The 22,940-nt window shown below is 46.6% G+C and overlaps 1 protein-coding gene across 1 annotated transcript; it reads right to left on the bottom strand.

Annotated features, from left to right (window-relative positions):
* Positions 1-8,098, bottom strand: LOC142588055 (uncharacterized). Its single transcript, XM_075699499.1, has 4 exons — positions 7,858-8,098; positions 6,261-6,313; positions 3,906-4,042; positions 1-740 (listed from the first exon to the last, which is right to left on the bottom strand). The coding sequence occupies exons 1-4, from the start codon at positions 7,892-7,894 to the stop codon at positions 482-484; spliced, it is 486 nt and encodes a 161-aa protein (XP_075555614.1). The 5' UTR covers positions 7,895-8,098; the 3' UTR covers positions 1-481.
* Between the last annotated feature and the right edge of the window lie 14,842 nt (positions 8,099-22,940).

Below are 22,940 nucleotides of genomic sequence, written 5' to 3'. Positions count from 1 at the left end.
GTAGCTTGAGTAATGATTTTACAGGCCCACTTCTGTGTTTCTTCTTCTTTTATTGATTTATCACATTAGACAATGCGTAGCAGGCGAAGCTCCAAGCAAATGGAACTACTGCCTACAGCGGGGCACGCGTATCATTGCTTGTTTCTATTATCGATGTGATGTACAGAAAATCGAAGCGACAATGTACTCGTATGCTTCGCATCGTTATGCACATTCGTTACTTTGTTGTATAAGGTCGTCTGACACAAGCTGCGTGTTCTTGGAGCTGCGCACACATAAAGTTGAGTTCGCTTAGCAGCGTTGCCCTTAATTGGGTAAACGGCAGCGTGGGCACCACTACGGTCCATGTTTCTCTTCGAAATGGACACCAGCACGGTCGCGTTTTGCGAACGCCGCCGATCAGGTGCTTGAGAAGACGGCGTCCCGGAGTCGGCACCGCACGTGCAGCATCACGCGCGTATAGTCACTCGGGCCGCTGGTTTTAGAACCGCCGCTTGGCAGCCGGGATGGATTCGAGCAGCCTGTTTTCGTGAATGAACTGGTCGGCATTACTGACGTCATCGTCGTATAGGAAGGGCGTGTCTTGGTAGCCGATGTTGTCGTTGACGTAGTAGAAGACGGGGGCGTTCCGGCATGGCACCGAGTCCTCGGGTCGCGAGCACGTCAGCGTCAGCTGGTTGAACATGGTCAAGTTGCCGCACAGGAAGCTGAATCGCTGCAGCTGTCGCGTCTCGGCGGATCTGCGAGTAGGCAGCGGAGAAGAGAATATGTGAGCCGGAGTGGCCACTTGTCGCACCCTTCGTGCAGGCATTGTAGTGGTTGCGCACCCGAAAACAGGGCGCGTGCAACCGCGGCATTTCTCTACGTGATAGAAAGTGGATTTGTTTCCGCGTTCTTGGGTTGCGACATGCTCAGCTCAGGAAATTCTCGTGTTGAGCGATAACAAGGCCACCCTGGTGCTGCGTTTGTACCTTTTTATATTAATGTACTTTTTGAAACACGTCTTAATCTATTATATGTCTCTCAGAACCCGAATTTCATCATGGCGTCTTGCTTGCATTATAGATATGAAAAACAAATCCTCCTGACTGCATTTCGTAATGTATTTCATTGTTAGATTTCTCCATATACATAACAGCTCGTAAGTACCAATGCCAACTACTGACTCAATGCGTAATCGCTGCATGAGCTCCTGTGTAAGCCACGCGCTTTTGCTGCAAAATAAGCGCCAGAAGGCCCACTTTGGGCATGAAAGAACGGTTCCGCCTTTTCCCGTCCTGTTTATTTTTTAATCGACATCTGTGAATTCCAGCAGCGATTATATCGTGGTGATTTCATTAACGCTATTGTAAATAATGTTTCATGACAAATCACCAGAAAAGAAAGGTTCTCCCCGAACAGATCTGACTGACATGGCGCAGTGAAGCATAAACCCCTTCGCGAATACCGCTTGTCTAGAACGCTGCTAACCGCACTACTCATCACATAAGCAGTGTTCTTTTTATTTCTTTTTTCTTTTTCTTCGTTTCTTTTTCTTCTAGTCTTGTTTAAGACTAGCCGTTAATGCAAATACTGTGTTCCCTTCTCGCGTCCCGATAAGCCTGTACAAAAGGCCACGCACAGCAAAAACTTCCGGATCGATTACAAGAAAGCTGCAAGTCAGATGGGAACGAAACATTGCAAGATTATGACGTACATTTCGTATCATCTGTAGGGAAAATTATCTCAGCTAATTTCTGAGAGTCAGAAGACTATCAGTTTCACTAATTGAATATGCCACCCGCTAGGTCGTTTGTATGCAAGATAATTAAAGTGTGTAGTACAATGACACTGAACGAATAAATAATGCACTTTTAAAAACGTACTGAGTAAGTTATAAAACATGTAAGAGCCAGTTAGAGTGGTGATAAGAAATTACCAAATTCGCAGTAATTTCATCTAGCCGCCGAAGTTACAGAAAAATAATAGGCGCATAGAAACTGAATGTTAGACCAAATATAAAATTTGAAGGGATGCGAAGGACCTTGCGCAGCGTTTATCGAGGAAGCTTTAAGTGTGTGAGTTTATTAGGGATGGCAGGAGACAGTAGCAAAGCATGGTGAGCCCCAACGAAACTCCTTGCAAAAAAAAAGTAATATTAAGAGGGAAATAAAGATTCCAGCCTAAAATTTTTGCCAGTATACACTTTACTCCATCTAAAAACTGATGCGTGCATAAGACATTGATCTTCGAAGTGGTAAATATTTCATTGAGCACCCTAATCAGAGCGGGGCGCAATCAGCGATGGCGGTTGAGGAGAGATCACGTGAGCAGCACGTGTTCAGACAGCTAAATAGTGTCCAGAGAGCGTGGTTCTTCGCGGTTACCACCAGCGCTCATGGTCTTTGATCAATAATTCTGCGGGGTCGCATAGGTGTTCTAAGAATTTTTTCGGCAGCTGTGAATAATTCCTTCCTTTCTACCCGAGTGGTGTCTCAATTCTGATCTTCGTCTTGTACTCTTTATCTCGTGAACGCACTGCATAGCAGCTTATGCACCGCAGTCACAAAACGTTCACCACACATACAATTAGGTCCAGCGTTCTTGCTTTTCACTACTGTGCCGCCGAAAGTTGAAGCGCGAAGGAACGAAAGCAACTCAAAACAACGACAAAAAATGTTTCTTTGTGAACTTTAACGACGATTGCCACTGTGTTTTACCGCGTGTTCATGCGTACACATGAAGACATTGCATTTGAGATAATAGCTTTTTAGAGCACGTTTCTGGGTGGGAGCGCACATTTGAAACTGTATGACAGTAAGCTATTAACTCACAAATTACCCAATGTACGCTATTTAATAGTGTTAACGAATCACTTTAGGAGACATCTAGTAGCCGTAAGCTTGTGGTCAAGCAACGGCCAGAACGTGCTCAATTATCCGTAATCGCGAAGCCGACATGAGCTGCGAGATATTTGTTCCCGATATGTGCGGCGAATGAATTGGTGTTAGGCACGTTATCGTTACGAAAAACTTTCGTGGACTTCGGGACAATGCTACGCAAAACATCGACATATATATATATATATATATATATATATATATATATATATATATATATATATATATATATATATATATATATATATATATATATATATATATATATATATATATATATATATATATATATATATATATATATATATAGATATATATTGCTACATGCATATTGCGTTGTTGCTTTTGGACGATGCGCGCGGGCGCCCCGACGAAGAATAACTGCTCCTGGCTCTTGAGCTGTCGGCTGAACTGGCCAGCGCTGCAGTTGTTTTTGTACATATGCATTGAAAATAGTCTTCAGTGTTTCACCCCTCATTCGCGCTACATTTTGCTGGAGGTTGGCGTTCCCCGTCCTCGCCACCGAGCTCCGAAGCGGCGGCACCGTCCAGCTTTCCGCCATGGCTCCCGGTGACGACACTTCGTCGGAGTTTACACTTGCGACTCCCCATAACAACGTACGTCACGGTTACCAATCCCGAAATCCTGGCATATTCTCCGGTCAAGATAATGTAGACGTTGAGAACTGGCTCAGCATTGGAACGAATATGTCGAGAACGTTTTTTTTTGTGCTGACAAATTCGAGCAAATGATCGCAACAACGTTCAGTTCCGCAACTACAATAAGTTCCGTAAACTTATTAACTAAAAAAGTGCGTAAACCTCAGGATGCTGTCGGGTATATCAGTTATATCCACATAATTTGCGATGTGCGCCCTCGAGTGCAGTGTGTTTAAAAAGAAAAAGAGAACAACAAAAAAATACAAAAAAAACCCGGCTTATCACTGCAGCGCAGTCTACAGGAATTTTCTGTCGTCAGCCTCTGAGGCAACACCCGTGGTAGAGCAGATCTGACGTGTTCGCGTACCGAGTGCAGATGTGGTAGACCCTGCAGTTGTTATCCACGTCTGCAAAGTAGCCGTCGTGGCGACAGGTGAACCTCGTCCTCAGCGGTTCGAGAAGCAGCTCGGAGCCGTGCGGGAGGGAGTACGTCTGGCGTTTCATCTGCAATTCAGTAGAGCGAGAAATAGCACAACGTAAACTGTATGGCAGCTCTACTCCCGTTGGGCGAAGTTGTTTAAGCCCACCACCAAATGTGCAGTCCGAACAGCCATGAAAAGAGAACGGCAGACATACAGGCTCGTTTTCCTCGCTTTCTCTATCATATTTTGTTTGTTATTGTAAACTAGCAAGGCGTTTTCTTTTCTGATTTTGGCTGTTATCGAGTTAGCTCGTGCTGCCAATCATTTACCAAGCGCGAGAGGCTATAGAGGCTGGAAATATTCACTGTGTGCGCGACAAGTGTTCCTAGCAAAATATTATCACGTATGTCATTATGGACAGCGGGGCACGCTATTCGCTTTCAAGTTGCCTTTAGAGACGACGCTTGTTACCTAAGCATCTATTATGCGCATGCGGAGTCCTCTCTTAAAGTGCTCTTCACAACGCAACCTTTCTGGCTGTCTCATGAAGGCTGTGTCTGTTTCAAAATTTTGTGTCCGTTGGTGTTCAAAATCAGGCCTATTTTTGTAAATATTGCGAAATTTTGGACACCAATAGAATATTATTGTTAGGCCGATTGGTTTTCGGTGAGTTATCTCATATGTGGAATTTTCGAATATTCTTTCAGGAAGAAAATAACGATTAACTCTCGACGTCGCAGGCTCAAAAAAAAAAAAAAGAACTGGGAAAAGGTGGCTGCAAACTTGCTACTTCAAATGTCCACTGTTCATCCAACTCAGATGGAAATACCCAGCTATATATTTACCGCTTCTATTTGAAATTATTATGCTGCATTAGGAGTTGATGCTGCTGAGACGCATCAATTACGGAGGGAGGATATGCGGATCAGTTCATAATTTCACGGTAATTAGCTGGAGTCATCTTACTATATGTGAACAGTTTCGACGCTAAAGCGAATTTGTAATCTTGATATATATATATATATATATATATATATATATATATATATATATATATATATATATATATATATATATATATATATATATATCGCTGCATTTGCACCATTTATGAGATGTGTGATATCCCAGCACTGTATATTAGCTCCTGTCTTGAATGATATCGGCAGTCATTTTCAGTGTAAATTGCAAGAACTCTATGTAAATTTATTGACATATACGTATTTATTTTATTTTATTACTGTTATGATCGTACAAAATGCGATTATGTATTGCTTCTTCCTAAGCTTCGCAGCTGGAGGATAAAATATTTTGCTGCTCACGCGCAGACTCAATCCCGAGTTTCCTTCGTATTTACTTTTAGAAATGAAAGAAATATTTGCATTGGATTCAGTGTTTCAAGCCAGTTCTCTTTTTATAATTTTCTTATACCAATCTCTTTTTCTGATAAGGGGCGTTAAGCTCATTGTCGGAGGAGTTCAACACACCACACGAAAAGCTACGTCGTGCTTAAAGCTACTCCAAATGCTAGTGTGCTTGCTGGCAGCATTAGGTGAGGGAAGGGGGCTTTTGAATAGCAGTTTGAATGGTACCTTTCATTTAAAGATTCTGTCTTCTATGAATACACCGCATAGCTTCTCGTTGTTTGAGTTTGCAGAAGAAGTGGAATCTTCGACAGAACTTTAATTTTACAAAGAGCACTGCGAACGTCTCAGGGATAACTTGTTCTGCGCTGAAAAGCGAGGCTCCAGAGAGGACTAAGAGGGCAAACGTGGAAATGTATACACATGTGTGGTATGCCTTCGTGTTTGTCCACATAGACTGCTTACATAGTTTAATTGTGAAGGGGAGTGTTGTGTGCAATATTTGCAGGCTGACTAGCAGGCTACGATGTTCAGGACGCCAGACAGTCAATATAAGAACACAGTGTCATGTAAACTTCTCTTATGTTACCCATATATGTTAACCTAGACACCAGAGATATTTGATTTCGTGTTGATAATTCTCAGAACCCGCGATAGTTGCTCAATACTGCAGGCATTCATCTCGTTGGCAGGGGATGCTGTAAATGAAATTTCCAACATTGCCGGCCGTGTTTCAATGTGGACGAAACTATATAAAAACGTGCTTTATGCTGGAAATCATTCGAAGACCACATACAAGGCTGCACGGTGGCTTTTGGTGCAACCAGTCCCTTCATCTGTTTGACGGTGTAGCGGTTTTATAAAAACATTAAAATTGCAACGTAACGGATACAACTACATTGCCTTATTGTCGTTTGCCATGCATGGACAACTTACCCTGAGTTCCTCAGCAACGTCGTGGGCAGAGACAAATGAAAGGATGAGCAGAACTGCGAATAAAGAATAGTTTTCTTCAACTGGAAATCACAGCGGTGAAGCAAAATGCAAAAAAAGGTGAAAACCTTTATATGACCAAATTGTAGACTAAAGAGTTGCCAGCATATTGCTTATGTATGTGAAATACAATGGAGCATGTAGAGGGTCAGCGATCTTAAGCAGGCACCAATATTGTGGTTAGAACTTACTTCCTAGGTTTTCCGCGGTGCTTATTTACGAGCTGCTTATCTTGTCACGTACCCTGCACTATTTGAATTAAACTTCTTGAATTATTGTTTACAAGATTGTCCACATCTTCACTTAATTACTGCCAATTCGATGAGACAGAATGAATAAACGTAGGAAACAGACGTAACATGTTTATCTCTGTTCTTTTTTTCAACCAACTAGGATCTCGCCAGCACAAAGGCTAGTTATAAATGTATGTCGCGGTGGTGTGCTTATGTTACTACATATATATGAAAATAATTAGACCAAACAGGGTTTGCCTGCCGGAGACACAGGCTTGCTTCAAGCCTCGTGCCTTGAATGACAGAACAAGCAGGTAAATAAATACACGAAATAAAGAGATTTCTTCGCACAAGCTTATGGATGTTAGAATATAACGTGGCTGGTTACACCGAACAGCAGCATTGAAGACGGGACAGACTAGTACGGAGCGCCACAGCAATAACAGTTGACATCAAACGTTCCCTCTCCAAGGCGGAAATACTAATGGGCAGCTTAGTATTTCCACCTTGAAGTGCAAAAGATTACCAAATTAAACGTCATTACTTTACTAAATGTGCACTGCAGTCGGCCGTAGTGACGGGCTCGGCGGCACGGCCACATCCGACCGCTTCGCTGAGCGGCACCCAGTGGCGTAGCACAACAGGGGGGGCCGGGGGGCCGTGGGCCCCGGGTGCACGGGGCCAGTAGGGGGGGGGGGGGTGTCATATACGTCTGAAAACACCCGAAAAGTGTCGATATCCTCGCCTTCCTCGACTACACCCGGGGTGGGGGGGGGGGGGTGACAGAAGAGCTAAGGGCCCCGGGTGCCAGACGACCTAGCTACGCCACTGGCGGCACCGCTCTATTGTGTTTTCGTTCTACAAGAGCATGCATATTGTGTTACCGGTCTACAAGAGCATGCTAACAAATGAGCTTTCTATTCCCTCGAATAGTTGAAGTCACGTCCTCACGCGCTCGACCCTTGACCACTCATGCGGCCGCGCAATCAACATGCCATCTGTGCAGCGATACTTCGGCCTGCTTAATTGAACCAGTTATAAAAAGTTCACCCCGCGTACCATCATGCAGGCAACATTCACGTTCGACTACTGTCATAACAAGAGTTGTACTCATTTGTGCTGAGGCAAAACGTGGGAGCAACGGTAATTACTAAGGTCGCTGTAAAAATTCACGCGGAGGCAGCAACAAACTGGCGGGACAGCGTTTGTTTAGTTGCAGGCGCGTTGAACAATGCTGTCCAATGCTATTTCTTACTGACTGAGGCGGTCATGACGCTCCGAACAACGCCTTGCAAGAAAGTCCTTACCGGCCGTGAACATGCACGTGCAAGTTGATTGGCACATCTTGGAGAAGTTCTTAGGGCAGAGGAGCCAGGAGAAACGTTAGGATATCCACAGCACACCGAGCAAGGTGAAACTCAGCGGTCGACGGCCAGAAGGGAGACCTTATATACCGCTGCGTGTTTTAGCGCAGGAACGTGCGCTGCACCCGTGTCGAATTTTGTCGGAACAGACGACTTTCCTTGTGTGCCTAGCGCGCTCTGTTGGCAGTCCTCACCTCCTTTTGAAAGAGCGTTTTTCTCGGAGGCGTTGCTCGAGCCTGTTTTCTTTCCAGCCCATGTAGAGAGAAAGAAGTGCGTTTTTTGCTCGTTTTCGTCAGCTTCACTAAAGTCAAAGCATGGACGCTAGCTTCAGTACCATTTCACAGGTGGTTCACAGTGTCCGGGAAGTCAGGCTTTAAACGTTCCCTAAAAAAGAATAAAGAAAGGAAGAACTACGCCCGAAATGGTACATCTGAGTTCTCTGGCCACGGGTGTATGTAATCTAGGCATGAAAATCATATATATATATATATATATATATATATATATATATATATATATATATATATATATATATATATATATATATATATATATATATATACAATTTTTAGGTGCTAGAATCTAGATTTAGCTTTTGGGTTACAAACTTTGCAGTAGTGTGCTTATACTATATAGAGCTAAAACAATCACTATCCAAAATTGAGCTACTTTGAATCTTTAAAGAGAAGACGCCATCAAAGGCGGCACTCAGTTTGTCTCGAGCGACCAAAGGCGTGATAGCAGCCGAAAAAAACCCTTTTCAAATTAACGGGCGCATGAACTAGACGCTTTTATTTTCTTCAGGGCCTAGATAATCTGACATCTCTGTTCCGATTCTCTTATTCTCACGCTCTGCCTTTTCAGGATCCGTTTCAAGATCTGCCGGTTCTAAAGAGTGCATGATAAAAAAAGAACAGGTTCGATCGACAGGAATGCTTACATTGTACCGACCTTTGTGTGTGTTTTTGATGTCGCCGGTCTGCCTTCATGGCCGGAGTCGGTGACTCGACGCACCGTAAATCTGCAGGTACAACGCAGATGTTGGAAAATTTCTGAATCGAAGCTTTAGTGAAGCGGGTAATTAAATACTGTGCAACTAACGGCGATGCGTATGATGCATCCTGTGGAACATTTAATCTCATGCAATGTTTATGTTTATCCACAACAACGGTTGCAACTTTGATGTAATTCAATTTTCACGTTTATGCACTGCACCGCTCACAAGCTATGGTGAAATCCAAACACCAAATCAGGCAGATGCGCAGTGTGAGACGACGGAATGGCGATGATGGAACGGCCACGACAGTATGATGACGAACAAATGACGATAACAAAATAACGATGAAATGACGACGGCTGTATGACGACGACGGCATGTTGACAACGATATGACGAAGATGGAATGACAATAATAGGAACGACCATGACGGCATCACGACGATAGTATGGCTACGAATGCATGACGACTGCTGGATGGCGGTGACATGATGACGATGAAATGACGACAGCCTGGTTGTGGAGGCGGCAATGATGATGATGATTTCGTAGCGGCGCGACGATCGGCCCCAATGCAGGCGAAGAAGATGGGCTCACGTGCAGGTAGCGCGAGAAGAGAACACGCCAGCGCGCTTGACCTGAGCGGCCGCGATGTCGGCCCCTCCCGAGATCCCGCTACACCATGGCTGGCTGGCCTAAATAAACCGTGGCTACAGCGGCTACCTCTTTGCTCCGCCTCCCACAAATTGGTGACCCGGACGACCGCGCCTAGCCACGCCAGCGTCAGCGCACCTACTCTAGCAAGGCGAATGACGTGGCCTCACGCAGTCCGGCAGACGTCCCGCGGTTGTAGGGTGTCCGGGAATTCTACATCGACATGCGGAACTGGCTTATCCACATCGACAGCCACTTCCTTCTCAACAAGGTTCCAGGCTCTGGTTGCCAACTCCCGGCCCCGAAATCCACGAGGACTTCCGGGCAGCCGTCATTGCTCACTACGCTACCTCGAGTGCTCAGTCTCCTCCAGCTGGCGCTCCGTCACAGCTCTCGCTATTTGAACCGTCTCGTCATTTCGCGTCTTGTCGTCCCACATCGCCTGCGTCCATCCATGCCGATCGTCGGCACGCGCCGGCCCCAGCATCAGACCTGTACTCAGTTCGCGAGCCTCGTCCCCAGTTCAAAGGGATCTAGCGACTACTCTTTCCAAGGAATTCATTGGGCCAAACGTAAGCGCTTTCGGCTACTCTACGGCCCGCCGCTCTCCTTCCTTGGACGTTCCCGTAGGCTGTCCACTTTTCGTTCGGGGCCACCTCACTCATCACCGATTCTGAGGCCCTGCTACCGGCTCCACTAGGCGCAAAGTTCACTCTCGCAGGCACGGCCACTTCACAAGCATAACCTTCGCGATGCCTTCAGTGACCACCACAACCCTGATGCTATCGGCATTCGAGATTTCGCCGCAAGCAGCAGCAGGCGAGCCTTCCGATGTTCTGCGCTCACACCTTCCGCGGATGCATGGCCTATTGAAGTTTTGCAGGTGAAGCTCTGCCATCTGGTTTCTTCAGCTCGATAATAATTTCTACGTCAACAACATGAGTCGCCAACGCTTTCGCTATCTCCATGCAAGTCCCCGAGCTGCCAGACGGTGTACTTTGCAGCTCCGACTTCTACAGGCCCGGGAATCTACGAGAACTTGCGGCAGGTCGCGATTTCGCACTATACGATATCACTGTGGCTGTGCCTCGCTCGCAGTCTACGCTGCCGGTGCTGCCTAGTACATCTCTTTCGGATTGCGTGAGTCCGACACTACCAACGACAACACCATCTGCCCACTTTACCTGGACTTTAACATTGGACTCTATTTCAATCGCGCTTCACAGTAGGAGGGGGGGGGGGGCTCTGTAGAGGCGTGACTGTCGCCTCCAAAGCAGGCGAAGACGGGCTCACGCGCAGGTAGCGCGAGAAGAAAAAACGCTAGCGCGCTCGACCTGAGCGGCCGCGGTGTCGGCCGCTCCCGACATCCCGCTTGCACCATGGCTGGCCGGCCTAAATAAATCGTGGCTACAGCGGCTACCTGTTTGCGCCGACTCACAGTTTATTGGCATCCCCTCTGAAACGGGGCAGTGACAAATAGTCACCTAGCCTGCTTGATTTCATCAAGTGTACTGTACATGTTTTTCATTCTAGAATTTTTTATACATCCCCACAATCTTTTTTTCTGTGTCTCAACACTATCTACTTTTATCGCGACCTATGCCCGTAAAAGATCCGGTCGTATCAATTTCTTCTCTGCTATTTTTTCCACCAATACTCTAAACGTCTTTTGCATATCTCGACTGCTGACTTGTTGATGCTTCCATGTACTTTAAGTCCAAGCGCTTCTGGAAGGTGTACGTTATCTCCAGGTCTCAATTCACATTCCGTTAGGACGTGCTGAGTGGCGTCCGGATTTTTGCTGCAGCATACACATGCCTCATCTTGTTGCGAATATTTGCTCCGATACGTTTAGTTCTTAGGCAACCATCGTCATACCATCACGACGATGGTGAGATGACGACGAAATTATATCGCAGTAATGACGACAGAGGGAAGACGGACGCCTAAACGATGACGATGGCTTGACAACGAAGTCACGATCACAACGAAATGCATGCAATGAAACGACGACGACGGCATGACGAAGACGGGGTATTTGTGTTAGACCTCGCGTCCGCGCATCTCTATGTCAGCTGCCGTCTATGGGCGGCTCGGTTGGCATTATATCCGGTGCCGCATTTCACAATGTCCCGTACTGGCAAACCGTGCGAGACATCACCTTCGTTATACAAGGTGTTTTTTTTTTAGCTGGACTGCCTATGGCACATAGCACAATTCGCTTTTGTGCTTCTTAAGGATGACGGGTTTGTGCGACCATCTGAGACTATCAATGCGATTTCTGTAAGACCACACGCGTCAGCGAACTCACCGCAATTTCCTTCTTTCCTTCTCTCCTCTCTCTCCTTGTGATCTTTGTTTTCCCCTTTCCCATTCCCCCGGTGTAGGGTAGCCACCCGGACGTTATTCTGGTTAACGTGCCTGCCTCCTACTTTTCTCTTCCCTCCTCCTCCTCTTAATCCCTGATCTAAACTACTCGATAAGGAGGCCATTACTTCTATGAGAAATAAAAAAAACCTTTATTAAAGAATTAACATAACTGCGTGAATTGACCTTTTAATTAATAACATTATGGCCGCTAGCCCAATCTACGAATCGTGTGTTCGCAAGGCGTATTCACTTGGATGAATTCTCAGGACTGCACCAGTTTCGAGATATTAATTTTCAAAGTGTCCGACGAAATGCATTGGTGTTCCAGTTACTTTCGTGCTTCGATGACTAAAACAGCGTTCTCTGAAAAACAACTACTAAATAAAAATGTTATAATGTACCGACTTTTCTTGCCAAGTTCTACTGGGCTGGTGTAATTAATAATTTTATTCTAATTCTTTTCCTTCTCGTGCTTCGTCAACGGTCCGGCCGGCGCCAAGCCAACGTTATCACAGAGATCGGCCGGTCTCTGTGAAAGCAACGAAATTGGGTGCAATAAATTTTTATATTTTACCTGGCCTGCATTCCTACCATCCACCTGCTCCGGAGCGGCTAATCCTGGGGCGGTATTCCTGAACAATAACTTTCGGGGATGATATGATCACTTTTTGCGAGATTTCGCGTTGGCTGAGCACAGGACGCATCGGGCAAACAGGACACAGACAAACAGCAATCCTGACACTGTGATCAGCTCGCCATCTTCGTTAAGTGGCAGGAACTTTGTCGTTCGCATACTTCAACGCATCCAGTGCCGAGCCACATGAAATCGGGCGAAAGTGATTGGATCCCGGAAAGGGACCACTCAAGAATACCGCTCCTGATCTCCGTACTTAGGAAAAAAGCTCTAGAATTGTTAGAAAGACCAAATTCCAACGGATCCTTATGCTGGACATATCATTAGCGAAGGCAGCCGGCCAATGGCTATTAACGAGCACTAATGAACGAAAAGCATTGTGATTACGGCCCTGGGACCCATAATAAAAGAAAGAAAACGTTCTTACGGTAAAACGCTTTGTAAGAGCATATTCTAGCGTATCGCAATGTTCGACATGTTATTAACCCGCCGTGGTTGCTCAGTGGCTACGGTGTTGGGCTGCTCAGCACGAGGTCCCGGGATCGAATCCCGGCCATGGCAGCCGCATTTCGATGGGGGCGAAAACACCCATGTTCTTAGATATAGGTGCACGTTAAATCACATGTTATTATTGAAAGCGGCCGGGCAGTGGCACAGAGCACTTATGAATAAAAACTCCATGAATTACACCCCTGGTTATTACGCAGGCGGTACGCCGCTAGGAATAGTGACGAAGCCTGGAAACACAGAACTGTAAAATAATCTTTGCCTTATTTCGCCCTGTGCAACATTCATACCATTGCCTTCAAATATGTAACATAAAAGTTCTTGGTAATTAATTATGTCCCTGTGAAACAAGGGGTTCGCACGCTAGCTGTCGTCTTGACCAAACTGTGTTGGTGCACATGTACACATAATTTACTGCTTCAGCCTTTTTCAACAAACTTTTAAACTTTTAGTGAGCGATAGGTAATTAGCTCACGCTTCGAGGGACTTAGCATGTTGTTTAGTGACTTCGTGAAGTCGAACAGGGAAGCCAAAGGATCTCTTCCCTTCATTGAGGAATGCTGCTTGACCCTTCTTCTGTTACCGGCTGCTAACACGCCAAGAAAAGAAAAAATGAAAACAATTAGCGCGTGCGTCGCGCGTTTTGGTTCCTATTTAGCTACGGTTAGCATAACTTGCATCAATTCAAATCTGATACGACTCTGCAGGGGAGTCAAAAATTCCGGTAAGCAAGGAGTGCCTTTTACCCAGATTATGCTCGACTTGTGCTCCAGGAAGCAAGAGAGAGAGAGAGAGAGAGAGAGAGAGAGAGAGAGAGAGAGAGAAGCAAGGACAGTGAGCTGTAGTGTAAGGACTTGTTGGCTATAGCTGCACTGGGTAAGGTAACGGTTAAGGAGCGGTGTGTGTGCTATTATGCGCAATGCGCAGCGTGCTCTGGCCTTTTCGGTGTGGCGTATACTGGAGCCACTGTATCATGGCCATCATAAGCAATGTGTACGTCTCGTTGCTATCGCACTTGCAACTATTGCGAACTTGTCATCAACACAAATTTAGAACCGGGCACCATTTTTTATTCTAAACAGGAAAAAAAGAATGGAGACTTGCAATTTTTTCACTTCGAAGCCTTCAAGTAATTTTAAAAACACTGAGGGGGCCCCAGTGATAGAATAATGCCTAAAATATCGTACAAGAAAAAGTTGTTTCCAACGCGATGAAAAATGATGATAAAAGGAAAAGAAAATTGAAAAGTTTTAGAAGCACGATCGTCCTGGATGCATCCAGTTTATGCTTTTCAGGACCGGACCCATAGGCTGTGGACGGGAGCTTACGATTGTGAAGGAACAGTTGATAACACCGGACAAGTGCACATCCAGGCTTGTCCCCTGACCTTCTTCGTTTTTGTGTGTTGTCCGTTTGCGCTGTTGCAATATGCAGTTTCACCAACTCGCCCAACTTTTCATTTTACTGCAGCTGTAGTCTTTCTAGGCTTCTATAGACTTCAGGGCTTCACCTATGACCACTCGCAGATGTGCAACTTTTGAAGCCATCGTGTGCTGGCCACCTTCATGTTTTATGTCGGATCTGTCCGAGACGCGGGTTGGTAGAACGTGAGTGACCTGAGGCAAGAGTGAACTGAAAAAACTGGGCTCCGCGAGTGGTGGTGTTTGTAAGTGCTTAGCCAAAAAAAAAAAAAAAGGTTTATTGAACATTCCAAGAAGAAGCTCGGCGCATTTTTGACCGGAGACCGACTGTGTTGATCTTTACGCGTTCTTCCTTCTCTTGCACGTATACTAGCACGAAGAACGTGTGTTTTCGCTCTAAAACATGACAAACCTATCGAGAGAAGGTGTTCCTGGGAAATGGAACGTCGGTTCAGTTTAACGAAGGAGAGATGGTCCACGTGTAAGGTGTCGAGGATCATTCTGCTGCGGCGTGTACGACGCGTTTTTTTGTTCATTTCTCGGGAAGAAGGAGCAGAATAAAGGGTGGGTGTTTTACGCAGCTACCGGATAGCAGCCGAAGAAAGAGGAGCTTGAATCTCCGCGAAGGGAGCAGTTGCAAATCACGCCGTACGCAGGTGACTGCGTGGTTCGCAGCTGTCGGCTTGCGCGCGGACGCAACGCGCAGCTGCGCGATCAACGCCGGCCGCTGGCTGGGCTTTCGCCTGGCGCTGTGCAGGAGCGCATTCGCAATATCTTACCCACTGGCAGGTGAAAGCACGCGAGCTCAACAGCTCGTGTTGCCTTAGGAAAGACAGCTGCATGGATACAGCGCGCGCTATAATACGAAGTGACGTCGCCGTGCCAAAGAACGCCGCACCGAGTTTCCCAGAATAATTGTTCCGCAACCTTCTCGTGCGCGCCAACTTAGACCGGCGCCATGGGGTCTCAACGAGAAACAAGTCTCTATTTTTCGTCCTCCTTAAACTCTTTTATTTGTTCTGTCTAAAGCCGCGGCTACATTATGGGAGTTTGTTGCGCAGCGTGGAACACGATTTCGTCGCCCGGCATCCCACGACATTCCTTTCCGTCTCTCTGCCTTTATTTTTTTTGCATTTGCCTGCTCGAGGCGCGGGCGGAGTTTATTTTGCGGCTGTGCTGCACGACGCAGGCCCGTGACCGGGTGCCTCGGAGATGGGTCAGCTTTCTGTGCACGCGCGCTCGCCTTCGCGGTGAGGCCCCGCTGAAGCGCCGAACCGGGAGGGCCCGACATGCGCGCCGTCCACCCAAATTATGCGCGCTGCCTCGAGCGGGCGTCCCGTGTGCTTCGCCAGTGCCGCACTTCCATTTTGGCCTGACGTGGTACACGGCCGCTGGCGAGAGAAGAAATACATAAAATATTAGAACAAGGAAACCGCAGGAAAAGAAGGGCTTAAATGGGAAACAGAGCTCCTAACTCAAGCGGACGTGTACAAAAAAAAAAAAGGAAAGAAGAAGAAGAAGAAAAAATAACAGAAAAATAAACCAGCGCGCACAAGGGAAAAAAAAAAGATTGAACTTTCTCTTATTCCTCCAGCTAACTTGACAGAAGCATACACGGCATTAACTAAAAACGACAGACACCAGTCCATGGAACTATTATTGACCCAAATTAGCGGAAGGAGGTGTACACTAGCTTATAAAAATTAAGCTGTATAGGCCTTGGTTCCTTATATGTGCTGACAACTGGCGAACTTCGAGAACAACGGTTGGAGCGTCTTCAACGTCTTTAAATATAATAGTTCACTATGCGGTCCTGAATGGAAGCTAAATTAGCAACTTTTGATGTTACAAATGTGTGGGTTGCATGGCCAAAAGAAAAAAAAAGCGCTACAAGCTCCGGAAAACCTAGTGGATCATCTTATGTGTGGTTTCTATTGTCGGAAAATGAAATAATCATGCGAATTCCCCATATTGAGCAAACGTATGATAAATTACGTACAGCTCCTGTTTCAAACCTCTCGCTGCGATCATGTAGAGAGCGTGGAGAAGTGCTTTTATGAATACCTAGGGCTTCGAGGTTCCGCATCCTCATCGGGGACCGCAGAATACGGCCTCGCATGAAACTCTGGTAACGATTTCAGAGCCCCTGAAACTCATGGCCTGTACTTACCACGTGCACCTTCGCATGTACGCAGGAAATGAGCACCGTACGTGCTTGCAAAATCAGGATTTGAGAATGCGTCGAATTAGCGCCGCAGCTGCGCAATCTCAAAATACGTCTACTGTCCGGCTATCCTTAGGCTTTATGTCTATCGCGCCCATCTTGTGTGGCGGCGCCTTCGTCCAGGCTAATTTTGCTCTATAGACTAAGGAAATACAGTTGACCCGCTCCCAGCCCGTGGTTCGCCTCGGGCTTTCTGTTGCCCGGGTCGTTTACTGTAAGGTCATCTACATGACTCTTGCGTGAACTCGGCATATATACTGAACCACGTCCACTGAGCAACCTCGCGGGAACCGGCTTCACGAATGCTACTTCGCAGGGCCAACGCCTATGCGCAACTGTTTCTGCCTGTTGTCTTCTTGCAACGCGATGTGTGGTTCTTGAAGTCGGGCAACTCTCTCCCCCTTGGGTGCCGCTTGGTGGTAGATTATCTCGTGGCGCCGCTTGCGTTCTGAAGCCATATTCTTGGTCAATTACTTTCAGAGACATTGCTTTAAGAGCGTGTTCAGCGATTCAGCCAGCGGACCAGAGTAACCATCGCTTTCTCCAATGGGACCTCACGCTGGATGTTACGTCACACAAATGTGGAAGTATCCCTGAAAGTAACCGACCGAAAATATGGTCTCTGCTGTGGCGTCTCTTGCTTTGGCGTGCGACGTGGCTGAGTCATTTGAAAATGAGATGAAATGCAACAAGGTGCGAGGCACGAGACGAAGTGTGAAGGTGAGGGCGTCACCTCGCACGGCGCGACCACCAGTCACGCCGCTGCGAAATTGTCTGGTTGACGTCCAAGGGCTTATTAGTACATCTTGGTGCAAAGTAAAACACAGCACAGAAAAATAACCAAATGTAACTGCTCATTTTTTTTTATCTATGTTGGGTCCCCTCTGAGCTGTCGCTGCAAAACCTGCTCGAAAGCTAGCAGAAGGGAAGCCTCTCGCATGTGCGCTTGCAACATGCATTCCCAGAAATTTCTGCCGGAATATTTATGGCAGAATTAAAAGAATGGTACACCCAGCTGCCTCTTGCTTTCCGGCGTGACACCCGTTTTTTGCATGCTAGGGTGACGTGCCTCCGTCTCCTTATAAGAGATACACAAGCGGCACGATCTCCTACATCGAGATTGTCAATCAGACTGCAGCTATTGCCGCAGCCACACACACACACACACACACACACACACACACACACACACACACACACACACACACACACACACACACACACACACACACACACACACACACACGCACACACACGCACACGCACGCACGCACGCACGCACACACACACGCACGCACGCACGCACGCACGCACGCACGCACACACGCACGCACGCACGCACGCACGCACACACACACACACACACACACACACACACACACACACACACACACACACACACACACACACACACACACAGAGCATGCAGGAGGTCGAAGTCCGCTAAGAAAAAAAAGAAAAACGAAATGAAGTGAGGAAAAACTAAATCCGGCACCAAAGGAATGCTCAGTTACGCACAATTATCAGATACAAATAGAGAAATAGCTGTAACGTTTTACGTTGTGTTTCTGTGGCGCAGTTTCGAAGAAAAAATGTTTTACTTCAATAATCATGACCAGCCATTCAGGTAACAATCTATAGTTGTGGGGAATCCGGTGACGTATTGTGACCTGCCGTGATTGTTTACTGGCTTTGGTGTTGCGCTGCTAAACACGAGGTCGCGGGATGAAATCTTGGCCGCGGCGGCCGCATGTCGATGGAGGCCAAATGTAAAAGCACCCTTGAACCTAGATTTAGGTGCACGTTAAAGAACCCTAGGTGGTCAAAATTAATCCGGAGTCCCCCACTACGGCGTACCTCATAATGAGATCGTGGTCGTGGTTGTTGCACGCAAAACCCATAATTTATTTTTTTAAACATGCTTGCTGCCAACATTTCTAAACCGTAAGAAACAAATGAATCAAGCAGCACTATCAATACTGCGGATTCAGAATAAATGTGTACGTAACATCAAATAAAGCGTGTCATAAAACAGTGAAAAATCAAACTTTAAGATTGACGACGGCCGCCCACATCACATACACACACAAGAAATATTCTGAGAAACATTTTTAGCGGTGTCACTCGGACACTTTCGATCGGGATAAAACAGGGTCAAACTACTGATACTGATCGGGTCCGATCGGGATCGATCGCGATCAAAAGTGCTTGTGTGGCACCGGTATTATACTGGCTGTGTTACTTTCGCACTTTGGTAACAATGAATGCTTTGAACTTAGCTGATATACTTCGCCGAGAATTGGTGACTCATTTTCGCATGTAAAGCGTTCGTGCGCTGAGCGCAAGACGAGGGTATTACAGACAAGTTCCTCACCACTAACGCGAAGGGCTCGTGGTGGATTAGTGGACGTACCTCAGTTACCATGACCGACTATGCATATAAACACAGTACGCACAACACAAGGATACATGAAACGGCCGAACGGAATGCCCGTCCTATTACACTCGTCCAGTCTATATTCTACATACCTGATGTGTTTATTTGCGAAATCAGTCACGTGAGTCGGCCATTTGTTGAAGACTTTGTCCGCACTGAAACCTCTCTTTTTAAGGAACTGCACAACACAGATCAAGAAAGGTCGCTACAATCCCCGCATTGTCATCTGCAAGCGCTGAACGAGCATGCATGCGGGCATTGATGGGAAGTCTTTCGCTGGCGGTGGAGCATAATACGGGTGTCACACGGTGAACTTTTGATCGTGATCGAGCCCGATCAAAATTGAATTTTGTGATCGCGATTGGCTCCTTTAAATGAGCTGCAGAAGGGAGCCAGTCGTGGTCGAGAAAATTGATCACGATCGGCTCGATTGCAAACGAAGGGGCCCATGTGACACCGGTATAACACAGGCGAGCGTCCAATATTTCAACGAGGGCTGGAAATTCATGTCATTGCAGGCGAATGAACACGATGAGATTTGGTGCGTGCCGTCATATCCAGGTGAATCTGCATGGAGCGACCGAGCGATGCGAGAAGACCCATGCCGTGTTGCACCTCCAGGTTGACGAAACGATGGTGGGCAAAAGCACTCCGAACAGGCATATGGGTATACCTTCCTAGAGTGTGGGTATACTTCCAAATTTTCATTGCATCGAAAGAGAAATTCTAAGGCCGAACCTGAAGCACGTTCGGACAACTGTGTGATACAGCATTGTAAGTGGACACAATAAACACGACACTATCGGTGGCTCTCGATGCCTCGTCGCCGCAAACGACGCCCTATTGAATTTGTAATTACGTAGTTCTCCTTCGCCGTTACGTCATAAATATGAGCGAACACAATTGGCTGACGCATCTATACAGGCGGAATGGCGGTAGATTTGCTGTGTGATATTTAGGTTGTCAACGGCTATGGACACCTATCAAGGCCAGGAGCCTAGACCTCTTCATTCTGAAAGAGGACGACTGTCAAACAAGGCGGAGAGGATAAAGCGCCCGTCTCCGTTATCAAAACCGGGGACAGTCAGAGGTGAGATTATTATTATTATTATTATTATTATTATTATTATTTCTATTGAACACATATACATAGTTAACAGGAAAGGGAAAGCGAGGAGCAGGCTGGCAACTGCCACCGGAATTGGCACAACGCCTGCCAACTCTTCTGAAAGGAGGTGGCAGCAACACAGAAATGGAAGATAGAAAGGAGGGGAGGAAAAAGGAAAAGAAGAGCAACAGGACAAATCTAAAGACTAAAGTAGAACACAGTACAAATCACACGCAGTAGGGCCGTTCACTGAAGGTCACGCTACTACAGAATGTTGAATAGAGTAATTTCGACGCTACAAACGTGAACATAAGTTAGTTAACTCTAGAAAGGTAAGTAGGGCACGATGGGCCTGATCACGTTTAGACGCACAACCACTGGGGTATAAACATTCCTCGAGTGTCGCACACCGAGATGCTTTGACGGCTTCATCACTGCCACACACTTCTCAAGTACGGCTGTCTGCCACGCCATTGCGAAACGCATGGGTATTTGTAAGCGCAATGCCGAGCCATAGACGACACAGGAGGGTTGATTCCCATCGTAGAAGACCCGTAGGAAGTCGGAAGTCAGGCATAGGTCGAGAGAATGTAGTCGTAAATTGGTGAAATTGGGTTCCATGAGTCAGTTTGAGCCAACTACTTTAAGCATCTCTTGAGAGTGGAATGGAGGTATACATCGGACACGATCATGAGCACAACGGGCGATTTTGTCCGCATGGTTATTACAGATGACGCCACACATACATTAAATGAATGCACGATGACCGGATTCGATGACGAAACGGTAAATATGTCCTAATTTCTGAAACAAATTGGACATCACGTCGATGGCGTAATGAAGCTAGAAGTCATTGAGCCATAGAAGGAAGCCTTGGAGGCACAGAAATTACTCCCCAGATTAGGGAATTCCCGAGTTATGTACGCTATAGGCATCATACTCCGAGGCTGTCGATGAGGTGTAATGAGACAGCTTGCGCTATGTGACTTCAGTAACAGTAACTAGCTGCTGTATCCTAATGTAGTAGTAGCAATAACACTCAAAAGCAGCTCAGATAGCTATAATTATAGAACGCAAATAGCATTAGTACATGTGTTAGGTTATTTGAATTCCGCAGCATGATCATTGAATATTGTCGGTTGTATGCTCAATTGCTAACACACACACACACACACACACACACACACACACACACACACACACACACACACACACACACACACACACACACACACACATATATATATATATATATATATATATATATATATATATATATATATATATATATATATATATATATATATATATATATACATCTCTTGATTTTGTTGGGAGGTGACCCGAAGGATGAAGGATGCAATGCACGTGGCACGACTGCGATACTATGACATCGGCGGATTCTTGCTCGGTAGCTATTTGGCGCGTCGCCTTTAAGGATGACTGTTTCACTTCCGTGTTTTCCAGCATCATTAGTTTCAGTTAAGCAGGCGCGTATCATGAGCACCTAGCTCTAGTTAGCTCCGCGCATATACCTCGGTACTGACTTTGCCAGCAAAGAAGCGTCACACGAGAAAGGCGCATAAAAAAAATTATAAGCAGATAGAAAGCCTAAGTGACAAACGGTCCGGCGTGTCCCCCGCAGGCTGCTACGCTGCGGAAGCTGCGAATTGCGCAGGGACGAGGACTTACGTGCGGTGGCAATTAAAAGGGCTTGGCCGCGAGGCGCGGGAGGCGAGCCGCGCCACGGCGCACCACGCTGCCTGCCGAGAACATTCCGAACTGTCGTTTTGCGTCCGTTTTAATGCGGGCTTTGAGCGAACTTTCTTCACGAAGCCGCAGCTGGCGTCCGCTCTTACGAGCTCTCTCGCGGACGTCAACCTCATTTGAGCTGAAATGAGGCGCGGCCAGAAGGGAAGCGCGGGGGTGCAGCTCCGCGGCTTTCGTGCTGGGTACCGTGCATGGCTTCTATTATATTTTTGCCTCACGATTGCCGGAGGTGTAAACGTCGTATAATTAGCGCAGAAATGCTTGCCGCAGAAATGCTCCCACTCCTGCGAAGTTTCCATCAAGGACAGCGCTCCTCGGTAGGTGAAAAGTACGCCGCTGGAGTATGCCCGTCGAGGCATACGGACGTGACCCGCTACGAGAATAGGATGGGGAGATCTTAGCACTGCGAGTAGGAGGAGCATTTCCAGATGAACTATTCACTTTTATTGTTTTATCTAGTAAGTAACGCTGCCGCGTCGTCGTCGATATTTAGCGGTAAGTGCCGACATAGAAAAAAAAGAAAAGAAAAAGAGACGACAGAGTTAACGATGCTCTCAGTGGGGATATGATCTGCTGAAAGAACGTGCCTTCATTTGAGGCAAGAAATACAGTCCTCCGAAAAGGTGCAGTTGTACCATGGTTCATAGCAGATTCTGAAGTCACGCCAACCGAGCAACGTCAACTTGTGCCTTGTCCTTGCATAGGGTAAGAAACTGGACGTGCGTCAGGTTGACCTCCCTGCCTTTCTTTCCTTTTTCCTGGAATTGTGCTCACTTGGGCTGGTTGGTACATGGTTGATTCTGGAAAAGGCAGCAAAAAAAAAAAAAGAAAGAAAAGTGCGAAGATAAGACACAACGAGGGGCGGGGGGCACGAATCGCTGAACCAACAAACATAGGTGTATTGC

Source organism: Dermacentor variabilis, chromosome 1, assembly GCF_050947875.1.
Source record: "Dermacentor variabilis isolate Ectoservices chromosome 1, ASM5094787v1, whole genome shotgun sequence".
Taxonomy (NCBI): Eukaryota; Metazoa; Arthropoda; class Arachnida; order Ixodida; family Ixodidae; genus Dermacentor; species Dermacentor variabilis.
Note: the sequence above shows the minus strand (reverse complement) of the source record. Positions and strands in the feature narration are given on the sequence as shown.

Coding starts and splice junctions, on each gene's coding strand:
- LOC142588055 (XM_075699499.1), bottom strand. CDS start 7,894: ATGTGCCAATCAACTTGCACGTGCATGTTCACGGCCG. Junction 6,314..7,857: donor CACGTGCATGTTCACGGCCG/GTAAGGACTTTC, acceptor CTTTATTCGCAG/TTCTGCTCATCCTTTCATTT. Junction 741..3,905: donor GTCTACCACATCTGCACTCG/GTACGCGAACAC, acceptor GCCTACTCGCAG/ATCCGCCGAGACGCGACAGC.